At 35.5% G+C, this 16192-nt stretch overlaps 1 protein-coding gene across 1 annotated transcript in view; it reads right to left on the bottom strand.

Annotated features, from left to right (window-relative positions):
* Positions 1 to 503: 503 nt before the first annotated feature.
* RPA2 (Replication protein A2) overlaps positions 504 to 16192 on the bottom strand; it is a 29153-nt gene continuing 13464 nt past the window's right edge. The window contains exons 3-8 of the mRNA XM_083111918.1: positions 13727 to 13825; positions 12896 to 13006; positions 12111 to 12299; positions 11151 to 11303; positions 3816 to 3895; positions 504 to 1088 (exon numbers count right to left, since the gene is read on the bottom strand). Of these exons, the coding sequence (XP_082968044.1) occupies positions 1004 to 1088; positions 3816 to 3895; positions 11151 to 11303; positions 12111 to 12299; positions 12896 to 13006; positions 13727 to 13825 (717 nt within the window). The 3' untranslated portion in view covers positions 504 to 1003. The remainder of the gene's footprint in view (positions 1089 to 3815; positions 3896 to 11150; positions 11304 to 12110; positions 12300 to 12895; positions 13007 to 13726; positions 13826 to 16192) is intronic.

Below are 16192 nucleotides of genomic sequence, written 5' to 3'. Positions count from 1 at the left end.
AGCCTAGCAAGGCTCTGGGGTCTAGATTCACAGGCAGTATAATCCTCTGTGGGCTCGTGTCATCCATATTGTCCCTTCATCCTTATCACCATATTATCATCAGTCCTCGTAATTAGCCAAAAATGAGAGAGAAGAGAAGTAAGATAAAGTAAAACACACCAAGTCAATCCGAAAAATCCATAGCCAGAGGCACAAGGGGTCATTTCATAGTTTGTGCAGCATTCTTCACGCTACTTGTGCCTTGCATATTAATTTTTTTTAATCTTTAAGTTGAATTTTTGCCGCCATTTTCCAAGATGGCGGATTTTCCCCAAATATTTGGATGGTGGATTTTTAATATATTATTCACTAAACCATTCCGCACAATCTGGCACAAAAACATTTGTGTTGCAATTATTTCCAGGTGAAACCGCATATTTCCTCTACTAATTAAGTTGTTCCACTGTATTGCATTGAACACTACTGTAAAAAGAAAGTATGGGAATTTCCATAAGAAAGCAGGATAGCTTGTATAGTTTATTACAAAAATTATTTTGTACATTGTACAGTAGGCACACCCGGAAAACATTTGCACATACGATCTTCAACTTTTTTGGGAATGTAAATCTCTCACTGTGCTGTATGACAATGTCATATATATTCTCTTTAGATAATGAATATAGAGAACACTCATAAAAGAGGAAACTCAAATCTAAGGAAAACACTATTATAGAAAATATGATTTTTTTGTTTTAAAAATTACTGGAAATTTACTTTTTGCGAGCAATAATAATCTAAACATCCACAACTTGTAACATAATGTAAATATTATTTTCCCCTGAAACACATTTTAAATATTATGAGCTCTACAAAAATTATTGGATTTAAAAGGAACACTGCAAATGTCTTTGAGGTTGATAAATAAAGCATAGACCTAGTCTTGATCTATTTCACTCAGTTTGTTACATGTGATCTTTGTAATGAGATGAGGTACCGGATGCACAAGTTTTTCCTTTAAAAAAAATTAACTGCTGTCAGTTGTCTTGAAATGGTCTTCATCCACTGTGGAATAGATATGACCCTCACCACTAAGGAACTCCAGAATGGATCTACAAAGAAAAGAAGGAAAAAAATATTCAATACGAGTTTGAAATTTGCACTGTACTGTATATGCATACAGTAAACCGTCATTAACACAAACTCGCTTAAGACAAACACACAGTTAACATGAACAAATGTTGGTCCCGGCAGGGGTGTATTATATCTTATAGAAAGTTTTATCCGTTAACGCTAATTTCGGTTGCCACAAATTACGAACTGTTTCTTAGTCCGTTGCGTCAATAGATCTCATTTAACACAAACTTTCAAGGTTTTCACAATTTTTTTCTGTTGTTTCTCTGTCGTTCCTCTGCTAGGTATGTAAGAAATCGCTCAACAATCTCTATCCTCTTGTCAACAATCAACTTATACAGTATTGTAACCAACAGATTCAGATCAACAATGTGTTCAAATTTGTTTTCTTATTCTTTAAAACATAGCCAGTACGAGTAACATCAAAATTAAAACTTGGGTGCAATTGCTCGACAATCACGATCATAGCGTCAACAATGAGCTTATACGTATTTAACCAACAAATTCAGTTTTGTTTTTATATGATTTCAAAAGTAGAAGATGGAAATCCCAAGTTGGAGTGTGCTTGATGTATGTTGTATCCTGGGAATCTGTCATCACAACACATACAGAACTGTTTTGAACCAGAAAATGATCTGCGAGTACTTTTTTTAAAAAGTTAATTACTGTAGTAGTGTTTTCTATGATGACATACATAATATGTATTGTAGAAAGAACTGTATTGCAACAATAAAATTTGAATCCCTGGTTAGCACAATTATCTTTAACATGAACTCTTGATTTTTCGGTCCCTTGGGATTTGTGTTAACGACGGTTTACTGTATATGCACCTACAAATATCATCATTTACCATATTTGCTGGCGTACCGCCTTTTTTGTACACATTTTTAGGGAAAACCTCTATCTCTGAATATAATAATTAATTTACACTTTTTCAAATATAAAGTAATAGATAGGTCTAATTTCAACAAACAGCTTACATAATCTAAGTAGGAAAAAATACATCTTAATCTTCTTCGTCAAAACCCAGACATTCATCTCCATGCTAAATGAAGTCACTTTAAACGTATTTTAAATCAGAATCTGAGTCCTCATACAACAAATTGTCCTCTGTACCATCCAGTGTATTACTAATGTCTAGAGGCACATATTTTTGGTAAATAAAAAAGCAAAATTTCGGTACAAAAACTGAGTCAATTTCGGGTTTAAAAGCGGTAAATAAAATAAAATATCGGTGTTATAGCAGTGAAAAAATGGATGAAAAGTGGTATTTAAAAAGACGTATTGGTTTTAAAATTGTGAATATAATCCTAAATTTGATTTAAAAACTACACTTATTTCACAGAATTAACATTTCACTTCTAATAGCACATTTATGTAGTTATCAGAGTTTTAAGTTTATTTCTGTGTAAAGGAGTACATTTTTCCTTCTCCAATATTAACAGCAGAATTAATTAATTTTCCAGGAATTGCATAACTCTCAGGATAATTCAGACCTCAGAAGGTGTCGCGTCGGTGAATAAACCCTGAATTTCGTGTTAATTTTGCTTTTTGCAGTTCATTTCGCATTATTTCGTGACAAAATATGGTCACAAAATGCATTCCTCACCTTTCAAAAACATGAAAAATTAACACTACAAACGAAATATGCATACCCCCACTAATGTCACACTTCTTCAATAATTTAACCGTAGTCTTTGTTTTTGTAGCATCGCATTAAGCGTTAACCCATTCACAACCTTGTGAAATGCTAGGCCTAGGCCTCTTCCTTGAAGGTAATCAAAAACTGAGTATCGGTAAGATGCACTCTGTTTTTGAGAGTTATGTTTTAAAGGGAAAAGGTGCATCTAATATGCCGGCAAATAAGGTACTTTTTTTGCAGTTTGTTAAATGTTCAAATTTTCACAATAAGAAAATAAAAAGGGTACTTGCTTCCTAACAAGTTTAAAACATTAAATTACTAAGGCATAATTCACACCACACTTGACAGTCAAGTCATGCTGGCTGGGGTTGATAGTTCTACGGAAGGATGCTCATTGTGACAGATCAACGGGTACCTTGATTTTAACTTCATTTTGACCTTTTAACCAAATGTTGTTGTCCAATAAAAAGAAATTGGTGATTATCTGCACTGAATTAATGTTGAGACACTTATGTTTTAAACTCCTGAGGAAGGTCCCAAGAATGTGACTAAAATGATTAAATGTTAGGATAACCATTGCCATGTAGTTAACCAAAACTTGCTTCTTAGAATGTCAGGAATTTTCCTGTAGAACTTAATTTTATTAAAACAATACTGGATAATTTGTGACCACCTATCTGTGAACTTGATTTTACCATGATGAAATCAATGATATAAGAGTAGCAAGTATGATAAAATAATTGGGTGAAGGTAATTATTTCAGAAAAATCATGCACTGAAATTAGTGTGTACTACTTGTGCAGAGATAGAGATAGATAGATAGATAGATAGATAGAGAGATAGAGATAGAGATAGAGATAGAGAGAGAGAGAGAGAGAGAGAGAGAGAGGCAGAGGCGCTGTACATGTTCAATTTCATGCATAATACTGGAAGTTATATTATCCACTGATAAGATCTGAATCTGTTTGGCACATGTACTGCATGATAAGATTCAAGATTAGTATTAATGCATTATTGAATGAAGTAAAAAAGTGACTGTTCACGGATTATAATTATTACTCACTCAATTTCTCTTTGGCCAAGTTTCCCACGAAGCGATGTAAACAACTGTTCCTTGTGTAATCCAACATCAGACGTACAACTCTGTAAAAAGAGTAAGAAAAATCAACTGTTATAAACATATGCTTCATTATTCATACTATTTTTTTAGCCTCAAACATTTTAGTACCACCAGGTGCATGCAGTCTGCATAATCTACAAAAAATATACAGAAATGAGCTATTTTTTCTGGATGTAAAAGTACAGTGGGATCCATGAGTATTAACATGCAAATTTTCCGTCATCATGTTCGTGCACTTTATTTGACACGATAAGAGCTTCAAGAATTAAAAGAAAACTGAAAACAAGTTGTTGACAATTTCTGCACCAGCATGCATAAAAATTCATCACTTAAAAACACACAGGATCTAAGAGAAAAATTAATGAAAATAGTCATGGACAATTTGCACGGTAATACTCATGGATTCCACTGTACCTCTAAATTCTGCAAGAAATGGTTACTACATATTAGGGATGGGCCGATATGAAATTTTGGCCGATACCGATATAATATTTATTGATACCGATAACCGATATTCTACCGATCCGATATAAAATTGGAAATAGTCCTTGAAGAACCTGAGAGGTTCATTGACCTCTTTAATAAATGTGTATTTCAAGGTGACTGCAGTGCAAGAGAAATTGCATATTTAGACATTTACTTTTTTTTTAGAAAGTAGGGCATGGATATTATCCATAAAAATTACAACAAAATGGCAGAATTTTGCACTAAATTATCAGATAATAATCGATATATCAGATCAGTAAAATAATCGGTAATTTTACCGATAAACCGATATGCCTATATCGGCAGATACCGATAGAGTACCGATTAATCGGTCCCATCCCTACTACATATCCATAAAGAAAATATCTGAATTCTGAACCCTACATACTCTATGTGATCAAAAGTATCCGGACACACCGTGAAACGTGTGTTTATCATAGAGGGCGACACAGTACTGCCATCTACCGCATAGAACACATAGTCAACAAACTCAGTAGTCTGCAGACAGTGTGAGACAGCAGTATGAGATGGTCTGAGGAACTCTAATGCCCGGTTCGCTCAATGCGCGTTAAATTTTAAAGAAGCGTTAAATCAAGTTAACGCTACATTAGCACATCGAGGCATTTCTCCAACCTTCGTTAAGGCTAACAGACCTCTAATGTCGTCGTTAAATCTAAAGGCACTCTTTTGCTTCATTAACGTGCTTAACAGAGCGATGTGTTGGGTCGGAAATAAGATGGCGAAATTGCGTATGACAGCTGTTGTGTTGAAAGGTTATCCCAAACCGATTTGAACACATTATTTCATACCATCGCAAAACGTACACTAGTTCGATTTCTTTCTACAGCAAAAATAATTTTCCCATTTCGTATTTCATATTATAAATTCGTACTGCAAATCAGAAATCACATGTAAGTTAAATGAGAAATATTGTATTAATGTACTTTTTAAAGTTTTGTCAATAATGGCATCGTGATCATCACACATTATTCAAATTTTATTAATTTTGCCTGTCGAGCCAAAAATATATGCTTATAGTTAATTATACGAACTTGATGTTTTTAAAATGAATATTGGGCTTCGACCTTGAATGCACTGTAACCATAAACACAAAATATCGCATGACTTTTTAAAATAATGTAACCTCCTTTTACATATTTCAATTTGTATAAGACAAAGTTATTCACCAAAATATTCGGTGTCGTCGTCCACGCCGTTTTCCAGTTGATCATATAGAAACTGGAGAAAGTCGTGGTTTCTTGTGTTTATGCTTATGTCTGCTTATAACTACCATTCCAATTTTTTGTTGTTTTTTCAACTGAAAAATGACAGAAAACGTAAGAGATAAAATTAAAATGAAGCAACTGTCCTACAAATAGGCAATACCCGTCCTGTACTCTCATTTAATGTAAAATAAATCTGTGACATTACACAATGTAGCCTGCAATCTTTCAAAGTAGTAAGGAATTGTTCTTTCGAACTTTTCAAATTATTATCCACCTACTCCAATTAACATCATGGAAAAAAATAATTTTGCAGTGACGAGAATGCTCGACACAAATGTTCATCATTCTATATTCTGAATCACAAGCGGCTAGGGACAGCTGTAGCAAACTGGAGATGCTAAAAGCACCAAACCTGACCTGCCTAACCTAACCAAGTACAGAAATAAAGAAAACCTGCCTAACCTATTTACTTATTTAGCTCGTAGCTGTACGTAAGTACTGTAGAATAAAACATGTTGTTTAATATAACGTGAGTCTTAATATAATCACAAAATCAAAACAATTATTATGCAGTATATTGAAAATGGGCTGACATATAACGGTGCAAATGGAAATTAAATCGTATTCATACCAAACTGAAAGAGCACTTAAAAATTAAAAAAATAATCAACCGTTACATGTACAAGGTACATTTACGAACGCCTACCATCTCATCACGTAATATAGCTTACATATGTTGTTTCATTAAAAAAAAAAAAAAGCTTGAGGTCCTAAGCAGTTTCAGGTATATAGTTTCGTGCATGGACATTGTGCAGTGACATAAAAGACACTACCATCCATTCGGAAATTATATTCCTTGTACATACGTACAAGTGGTAATGATATTGTCTGAGTGCACTTGTTATATTTTTTACCAGTTATGATAAATGTAAAATATCATATTAATCAACCGTTCCTTGTACAAGGTACATTTTCTGAATGACTACAATTTCATCACATAATGAAAAGCCAAACATATTGTAAAGAACCGTACTACACATGTATGTTAAGCTTCAGGTCCTAAGCAGTTTAAAGGTGTTGTCGTTTCGTGCATGGAAATTGTAAGAGTATACATATTTGTTTGAAGAACACACTACCATCCATTCGGAAATTTTTCCTTGTACTTATGTACAAGTGGTAATGGTACTGTCTAACAGTGCACTTTTTTTTTAACCAGTTATGATGATAAATCAAATTTAAAATATCATATTAATCAACCGTTCCATGTACAAGGTACATTTTCTGAATGACGACAATTTCATCACATAATGAATAACCAAATATAATGTAAAGTACCGTACTACATATGTATGTTTCATTAAGAAAAAAGCTTAATCCTAAGCTGTTTCTGGTAATGTAGTTTCGTGCACGGACATTGTAAAAGTATGCATATTTGTTTGTAAAACACACTACCACGCATTCGGAAAATATTTTTGCACGGTACGTTCGTACAAGTGGTGAGGATACTGTCTAACAGTGTACTTTTCCTTTTTACCATTTATGATAAATCAAATATAAAATATCGTATTGTGTTATATATATATTTTCTTTGAAAAATATTTGTACGAAACAAAAACACAACCATTCAGAAACGTCCCTTGTACATATGCATGAACGGTAATCATACTGGTAAACATTTTACGTACCTTCTTTTTTTGTCAGTGATTATTTGGAAACAGTAGATTTCTTGTTTGCAATGCCACATTCACATCAATTCCAATAGAAGTGACTTGCAATATTTACATATTATTTAATTGCCATGGACAGTAAGTTAAGTTATGCATGGTGTACATCTCGTGAAATGTTCTCTTTTGTTGAGGAAAATTATTATAGCAAACACACGTTCATTTCCACCTTTAGGCCTCTTTTGCAATGCCATTTTAATATAATTAAATTTATCAAACTTCAAACAGATTACACTAACCTAGAACAGTAGTTTTATTTATATATTTATGATCTTGTATTTGCAGTCGGTAGGCACTCATTTAAATCTAACTTACGAAATTACAATGCAACTGTTAATCCTAATACATAACATTTTCGGTGGGCGGATGTAAATACCTAAGTAACATTCATTTCTTAAACATATATTTATGTGTTACACATTACTTTATTTATTTTTGTTCCTGGGATTTCATACAAAAAAAAATCGCTTACGCACAGTCTACTGTCCACGGTGCAACCAATGTAAACGTTGCATTTCTCGTGTCAAAGTATGAGAATAGCAAGGAATCAAAGCAAAAAGTCTCTAACATGTCGTTAGTTAACGGGCCTATAAAATCGCTTGAGCGAACATTAAAAGTTTAACAGGCTGCTAAGATTTTAGTGATGCGTTAACTATCAACTCGTTAAGAACGTTTTAAAGATGGTTGAGCGAACCGGGCAACAGACTTTCAACGTGGTCAGTTGGAGATGTGCCACTTGTGTAGGAAGTCTGTGTGTGAGATTTCCACCCTCCTAAACATCCCTCGGTCCACTGTTTCCGGTGTTATAGTGAAGGGATGTGTACAACCCAAAAACGTGCAGGCGAACCTCCCATGTTGTCCTCCAGAGACCATCGAGTGTTGAAGAGGGTCGTACAGCATTATCGTCAATCGTTCATTGCCACCATCACACAGGTATTCCGAACTGCATCAGGATCTACTTCAAGCACCATTACTGTTTGGTGCAAGGTACGGCAACTTGGTTTCCATGGCCGAGCAGCTGCCCATAAGTCAAACATCACACAGACAAATGCCAAACGCTGACTCGTGTGGTGCAAGGAGCGTCGAAACTGGACCATAGAACAGTGGAAAACCGTTGTGTTGAGTGATGAATCACAGTACACAATGTGGCGATCCGATGGTAGGGTGTGGGTGTGGCAAATGTCTGGTGAACATCTACCAGCCTGTATAGTGCCGACAGTGAAATTCGGAGGTGGCGGGGTTACAGTGTGGTCATGTTTCTCCTGGAGGGGGCTTGGCCCACTTGTTGCTTTACATGGCAATATCACTGCACAAGCTTACGTTGACATTTTAACAGCTTTCATGCTGCCTACTGTCGAAGACCATTTCGGGGATGACCATTGTCTCATTCAAAACGACCGAGCACCCGTCCATACTGTAGGGCTTGTGGGGGAGTGGTTTGATGACAACATCCCACTAATGGACTGGCCTGCGAAGAGTCCTGATTTGAATCCCATAGAACATCTCTGGGATGTTTTGGAATGCAGACTTCGTGCTAGACCACACCGATCCACATCAATACCTCTTCTCATTTTGACGCTCTGAGAGGAATGGGCTGCCATTCCTCAGGAAACCTTCCGCCACCTGATTGAAAGTATGCCTGTGAGAGTGAACGCTGTCATCAAGGCTAAGGGTGGGCCAACACTGTATTGACAGCCAGTGTTCCCGATGGAGGGTTGCCCAAGCTTGTACTTTATTTTCAGGTGGGTGTCCAGATACTTCTGATCGCATAGAGTATGTAAAATGTATCCCACGACTAGATGTACAGAGGATTCAAGTAAATAGACAAGAGCATTCCCTGACATTTGCTACAAGACTCGTCAGCAAGCGGCCCGGCATCAGCACTTGTCTATCCCAGTGAACGGGGAACAGTCGCATGCTACAGACTGGTTTTTTTTTGCTCTCCCTGCCTTCGCTCTCTTTCCCTTTCTGTTGACGTTGTAGACTGATGCCAGTATAATCCTCCCTCGGAAGTTGTGCTGTGTCCGTGTGTTGAAGATTGTGGCTTAATATGGCACCACAAAAGTTTACATTACAACAAAGGATTTATATAAGACGTAAATGAGTTACTAAAAATATATCCGCAAAACTTACTTGTAAATTTTCTATTAATTTCGGTGGCCTCTGCCACCATCCACTTGGGAACTCGATGCTTCACTGTTAGGTTGACTTCCGGTTCCTGTTGTTTGTTTCCTCGACTACCGCTAGGATTACCGCAGGAACCGGAAGTCAACCTAACAGTGAAGCATCAAGTTCCCAAGTGGATGGTGGCAGAGGCCACCAAAATTAAAAGAACATTTACAAGTAAGTTTCGCGGATATATTTTTAGTAACTTGTTTACATCTTATATTATCAACCGCATTGTTTATTCCCCTCAACATGAAAGGATTTATCTTGTCGAGTGTTACTTCGGAAAGAGGAATTGTGGAGAAGTGTGACGACGTTTTGCAACAAAATTTCCTGGTGTTTCCATTCCACATAGGACAACTATATTAAACCTTGTAAAAAAGTTTAGAGTAACAGGGTCAGTTCTGAATAATAGTGGAAAGAAAACTGGGGAAATCTAAACAATAAAGTATACAAAGACAATCCACACACCATGTGAGAGTTGAAAGAGAGTATTGTACGAGAAATCGGGAGAATTACAGTAGACAAACTTGCACATGTAAATGCCAATTTCCTTCGGAGATGTCAGGAATGTGTTGCAGCAGAGGGACATCATTTTCAACACCTTCTGTAGTCAAGGTTAGTACACAATATGAAAACGGTAATTTTAATAGTCGACTCTAGCGACTGTCGTGGACACCGTTCACCGGTAAAGACAAGCGCTACCCCCGGGCCGCTCGCCGCCGAGTCTCGTAGCAAATGCTCTGTAGTAATTCAATAATCTCTTCATAATGCAAGAGGCCGTTGAGGTTTTTTATTGAGTAATACACGGTCAGCACATCAAGGTTCATCACTGTCGTTTTCTGGTTTTCTAGACTGGAACCTCCTACTTCTTTTCAAGTAGCTCCCACCAGTGATCACAATTGGAATTTCTCACACCAAAGGTGATATAACTAACCATTTGGCTACACGAGAACCTTAATTTGAGAATCAACTGTACTGTATTTCAAAAGTACGCAGTTTTACAATTTAAAGGTTATTCCAACTCGGATAGTACCTAACCAAAGACAAAAAATATACAGAAATGAGCTCTTATTTTTCCTGGATGTAGAGGTATCTCTACAGCAACGGCATTTAATGCATAAGAAATGGTTACCACATATCCATTAGAATAGCAGAAGAACTAAACAGTGATAAAATGTGAACAGTTTATCTAAGGCAATTATAATATTAACAAACAGCAGCATTTCACCACTACTATAGCCTGTAGCTAGTTCACTAGTGATCCAACTTTCCAATTAGATATATCAGTTCAAATATTATAGCTGTCTAGTTTGCTGCACTTTTTTACTCTTTCAACTCGCATGTCTAGTTGGTTAAAAGTAGAACACTGAGCATCTACTTTGTTGATTTGGTGTTACTTAGTGTATTTGTGTCTACACCATTTGCAAAATGTTCTGGAGCAATGTACAGTGTGATGTATTGTCACGTGGTGCTAATCAAATGAATGTTTAAAGCTGCAGACAGGCATTTGTTAGATTTTCCGAACTTCAACACAACTACTTGCAAACAGCGTCTTCTTGGTTCAACACAACTTCCTTGCACCAGCCTGACACTGGTATATACCCACTCTACACGTACTGTCCAAAGTACAGCATACTAGAAAGAGCCAATATAATACTGTGGAATGTCCTTACCTGCAGCGTTCTATACACTAACTGTTGTGGTTGAGTTAACCCATCTGCACTGCCCCCGAGACCAAACCCTGAGCCTCCATCTCCAATGTTGGCTCCAACAAGTGAATTGGTCAAGTTCAAGTCACCACCTGCGTTCATGCTCATAGATTGAGACTGGAATGGAAGAAAATACAAATAAAACTCTCCAACATGCTAATTGTGCATGTTTATCAAGTGAGCATTTTACCATATAATTATTATAAGATGTAAGCAAGTTACTAAAGATATATCTGCGAAACTTACTTGTAAATGTTCTATTAATTTCGGTGGCCTCTGCCACCATCCACTTGGGAACTCTATGCTTTACTGTTAGGTTTCCAAGCAGATGGTGGCAGAGGCCACCGAAATTAATAGAACATTTACAAGTAAGTTTCACGGATATATCTTTAGTAACATGCTTACATCTTATATTATCAACCATGTTGTTTATTTCCCTCAACATGAATATAATTATTATTTTATTTCCAGATTGAACAATTAGTTGCTTTCCAAAAGCAAGGTTTCTCCATGAAATTATTTAAATTTAGCTATAAAGTCCACTAAATTATGATTACATTGGAAGCTGCATCACATGGATTTAGATATGGTTGACTGATTGGTTTGCTTTATTTTACTTCGGTTCTTGTGCCACTTCTGGCTAATTTGCAAAGAAGGGGATGAGTGATGAAATTTATGAATGGACACTCACAAACATCCATGCCCAGGCCAGGATTCGAACCCAGGACCCCTGGCGCCGTAGCACGATGTGCTAACCACTCCGCCATGGGGACTAGCAGATTTAGATATGGATCACTTACAGTTAATAATCTTCATAGGTGGTAACACTAATTATTTGAAGATATATAAAAGTATGTATACATTGTACATATAATCATACTTGATTATACATTAAGTCATTACAAGTGTGTAATTCTTGCAAACCTGCTTTTGCTGTATTTGCTCCATCTTCAGATTACAGTATATAACTTCGAGGATGTGTGTTGTCAGTTCATTTAAGTCTTGAAGGGGCGTTATCTTGAATATCATTATATACTTCATACCTTGCTGGTACCTGAGAGATCCAATGATTCGGCAATATGTATTTTCAATAATTCGTGGATCACCAGTTTCCTGTAAAAATATGTATTACACTATATTCAAGCTGGAATATTTTTATGTGAATTAATTACATTTTTCATCATACAAATTCAAAGGATAAATTATGTATGTAATGTTGATAATACACAAGAATGTAATTACTCGCACACAAAAAATTAATGCTTAGAATCAGTGGTGGCAAGGGGTGGGGGGCAGTTACCGCCCCCACTTTTCACCAATTTTAACCCCGCACCATCCTAAACCTTATCTACAAAAAGAAATGTACTGTCTTTGTGGCCCCCCTCCCGATTTGGAACCCAATTGCCACCACTGCTTAGAATACATGTTCAGCTAGTCATGATACAAATGGGTCTGGTTACCATATGATGTGGAATTACATTAGGTTAGATAGGACACAAATGTTCAAAAACATGGAATAGCTAAAATATTTACCATTTTTCACATAAGTTAATGTAGTAGCTATATGCACAAGAGCCAGAATTTATACAATGCTGCCAACAGATGGGACCAAATCCATATCTCGTTCATTCTTTTACTTAAATATGGCACAAATATTTGTACAAGATAGAAATAAAAAAAACACATGTACATAATCGTTACATTTTTACCTGGCCCTCTAACCAATGTGTTGCAGTAATTGCTCCTGAAGTATCTGAAATTCTGTACGTTGTCTTTGTTGAATCTGTCTCCACACTCTTAACTACACCAACAATAGTCACCTACACAATGGATGAGAACAAGAAAACACTTTTTAAAATAAGGATAACTAAACACTGTATCATAATCTAATACATACCACAAATAAATTTAGTTACTCTGTTAGAATAAGCATATTTCAATCTTAAATTATTTAACATAAATTTTCTGCCAGTTTCGGCTAATTACAATGAAAATTACAAAAAGGAACTAAAAAAGAATAGCATTTTGTGGGAAATTTCACACCTGGAACCTGCCTCATTTTGACCAACGGACATGGGATGGAAGCCAAATAGAAGATAAGTAATGCAATGCAACTTTATGTTTTGTGTTAATGTCTGAATTCACATACAACTTCAAATTACAATTAAATAATGCACACCTTCTCCTTTAAAGAATATACAGTGAACACATGTGTATCTCCAGTTTCATATACACAAATCTGCCACTTGCGTGAAAAATAAAACACAGAACACTATCTGCCTTACACAGAATTATTTCTGATTACCAAACACATATTTTCATGCAATATCTTTCAAGTCATTCAGTTGCTTCTTAAAATCTGATGTATTAATGTTGCTCAAAGCTGGTTTAGATATTTCATTACAGAAAAATTATAACACATATAACAAACAAGACACTTTTTGCTAATAGTACACTGATAATTTTGTGTGTCAATGGACTGTGAATATTTTCTGTTTCCTTGAGGAATAATGGGCAAATATTGAGAAAAAAGTACTTACCATGTGAACATCTACATCAGCAATTTTAAATCCATCTTCTGGACTTTCCAATATCTGTTGGATTGTTACAGGTACTAGATTCTGTGCTCTCTTAACTGTCTGTAAAGAAAGAGAATTAAAGTTAATTTTGGTGGGCAATGATGTATTGTGACTAGAGTGGGAGGATTTCGCTCCAGTGCCAAAGTTCACACGGACGACGCTAGATAGTGTACAAAATTTAGAGCTTCTCCACTCGAGCGAATAACGCTCGAACAGGCAAAACAAACGGTATATGATCGAAGCCAAACAGTACATGTTTAAAAGTAATTTAATTCGTGTGGTAGGGGGCCATGAAATACGGATCATGAAGTGAAAGAGACACTGAAATCGAAACTTAAGTAAACATAGTCCTGATCTCCATGTAAAAATGTAGTTTAGTCTATCTTTTCAATAAACATTGATATATGAAAATGAAATAGATGAGCTGAAATTACCAAGACAGATATTTTACATGTATGTGTCTACAATTATTGCTACATTAAAATGACATTCAATTGTATATATTCAAACATAGCACGCTCAAGGGTGGGGGACTTGAGAAAGTACGAGTGAGCGAAAGTGGTCCCACGCAGTACTCTTAATTTTGACTGAACACTATGAAGTGACATGCTTTTAATTATTTTTTTTGTGAAAAACACATAAAATTGCCTATTTGGTTTTTGGCACCATACATATAGATATATGTTTTTATTATACAGAAAGGCTTTTTCTGGTAAATGGCCTTGCAAAATATTTGAACAGTTTAATTCAAGCAAATAAAAATTATATGTAAATATACATTTTTATATATGAATCTACTATGGAAGTGTTTGTTGCATGCATTAATGAAACTACAATAATTTCAGTAACTTTCCTTCCAGTGAAAATAAAACACTCTGCATGTACTATATAATTGTAACATGTTTATTTACATTTTAATGATAATGACGGTTTAACATGACTAGTATTCTGTATACGTCGTCACTCAGCAATCAAGGGATCTCAGGTTCGATACCTGGTGGAGCACAAGTGGTTCAGATCTCAATTTAAATTGTACGTCCAATCTCGATTAGCCTCCCTGTGCATAAAGTGGACTTAAAACTAAAATTAAAATTCAATAAAAAAAATAGTATTTTATATATCAGATATGTACAAAATCCTAATGTACATTATACCATGAATTATTTCTTTAAAGTAATTTAAATCGACGATTTTTTTAAAAAAAAATCACCTAATTTAAATCAATCCACCTTCATAAATATACATATTTTTTATTATTATTATTGTGTGTGTGTGGGGGGGGGGGGGGGTGAACACCACTCCTGAAAGACAAGGAATCAATTGTTTATCCAGTTATCAGAGAAAATGATGCAAACATGAAGGGGTTAACAAATCAGTGGTGACATTAGGAAGTACTTTCAATAAATATTCCAACAACCACATGTGGATGATTCTCACAAGGTATACAGGACAGCATATAAAGATTTTGAATTAAATCATCTTTGAAGCATTGAGAATGTAATTTTGTCATCTGTACAATTTTGGAATTCTTGATTTTGAAGATATTTGTTCTTGTGTTTGTAAATTGGTGGAATATCGGAGCAAATTTACAATACTGGACTCCTCCCCAATTTTCGTAATATTACGCATACTCACTAATTGAGGCCTCCTAATCACGAATCTGAAGTTAAGAACAAGGGGTCACGTGTAGAAATTGCAAAGTAAGTGAAATTGAGTGGTCCGTGATCGGAACAGAAACCCTGGATTTCTCCACAAAAACAATATTTCAATATTTGGAGCGAATTTACAATACCGGAAGTATCTTGAATTGCTTTCAAATTTGGCATACTCACTAATTTTGGCCTCGTAATCACGAATCTGCAGTTAAAATTTGGCGGTCACGTCTAGAAATTGCAAAATAAGCCGAAATAAGTGCGTCTGTGAACGGAAGAAACACTTTTTTGCAATGATTAGCATTTCAAAACTATGTTTATGATGACCCTGAATTTTAATTATGCTTGCTTAACCTAACCTAACCTAACATTTTTATCACCGTTTGCAAGATGCCATTTTCTCAGACAGCGTAGCGAATAGCAAACTTCACTTGTTCACATCATCAAACATGGCTACCATATTAGTGTATCGACAATCACAGCGGTAATATCTGCACGTAATTTTGCAATTTCTAGACGTGAACGCCAATTTTTAACTGCAGATTCGTGATCATGAGGCCAAAACTAGTGAGTATGTAGAATTTGAAAGCAATCAGTATTGTAAATTTATACCCAATATTTTAAGTTTTAGAATGAAATTTTAATTATGTTTGCCTAACCTTACCCTGAATGGTTTGTGGGGCACCATAAAAAATGTCAGTTTCGTAGCACTTGAGCGACAAATTTTAACTACACAATCGTGATCAAGTGTCCTAAATAATTGACTATGCGAAAT

The sequence above is a fragment of the Lepisma saccharinum genome, chromosome 25 (assembly GCF_977018435.1).
Source record: "Lepisma saccharinum chromosome 25, izLepSacc3.1, whole genome shotgun sequence".
NCBI classification, from domain to species: domain Eukaryota; kingdom Metazoa; phylum Arthropoda; class Insecta; order Zygentoma; family Lepismatidae; genus Lepisma; species Lepisma saccharinum.
Note: the sequence above shows the minus strand (reverse complement) of the source record. Positions and strands in the feature narration are given on the sequence as shown.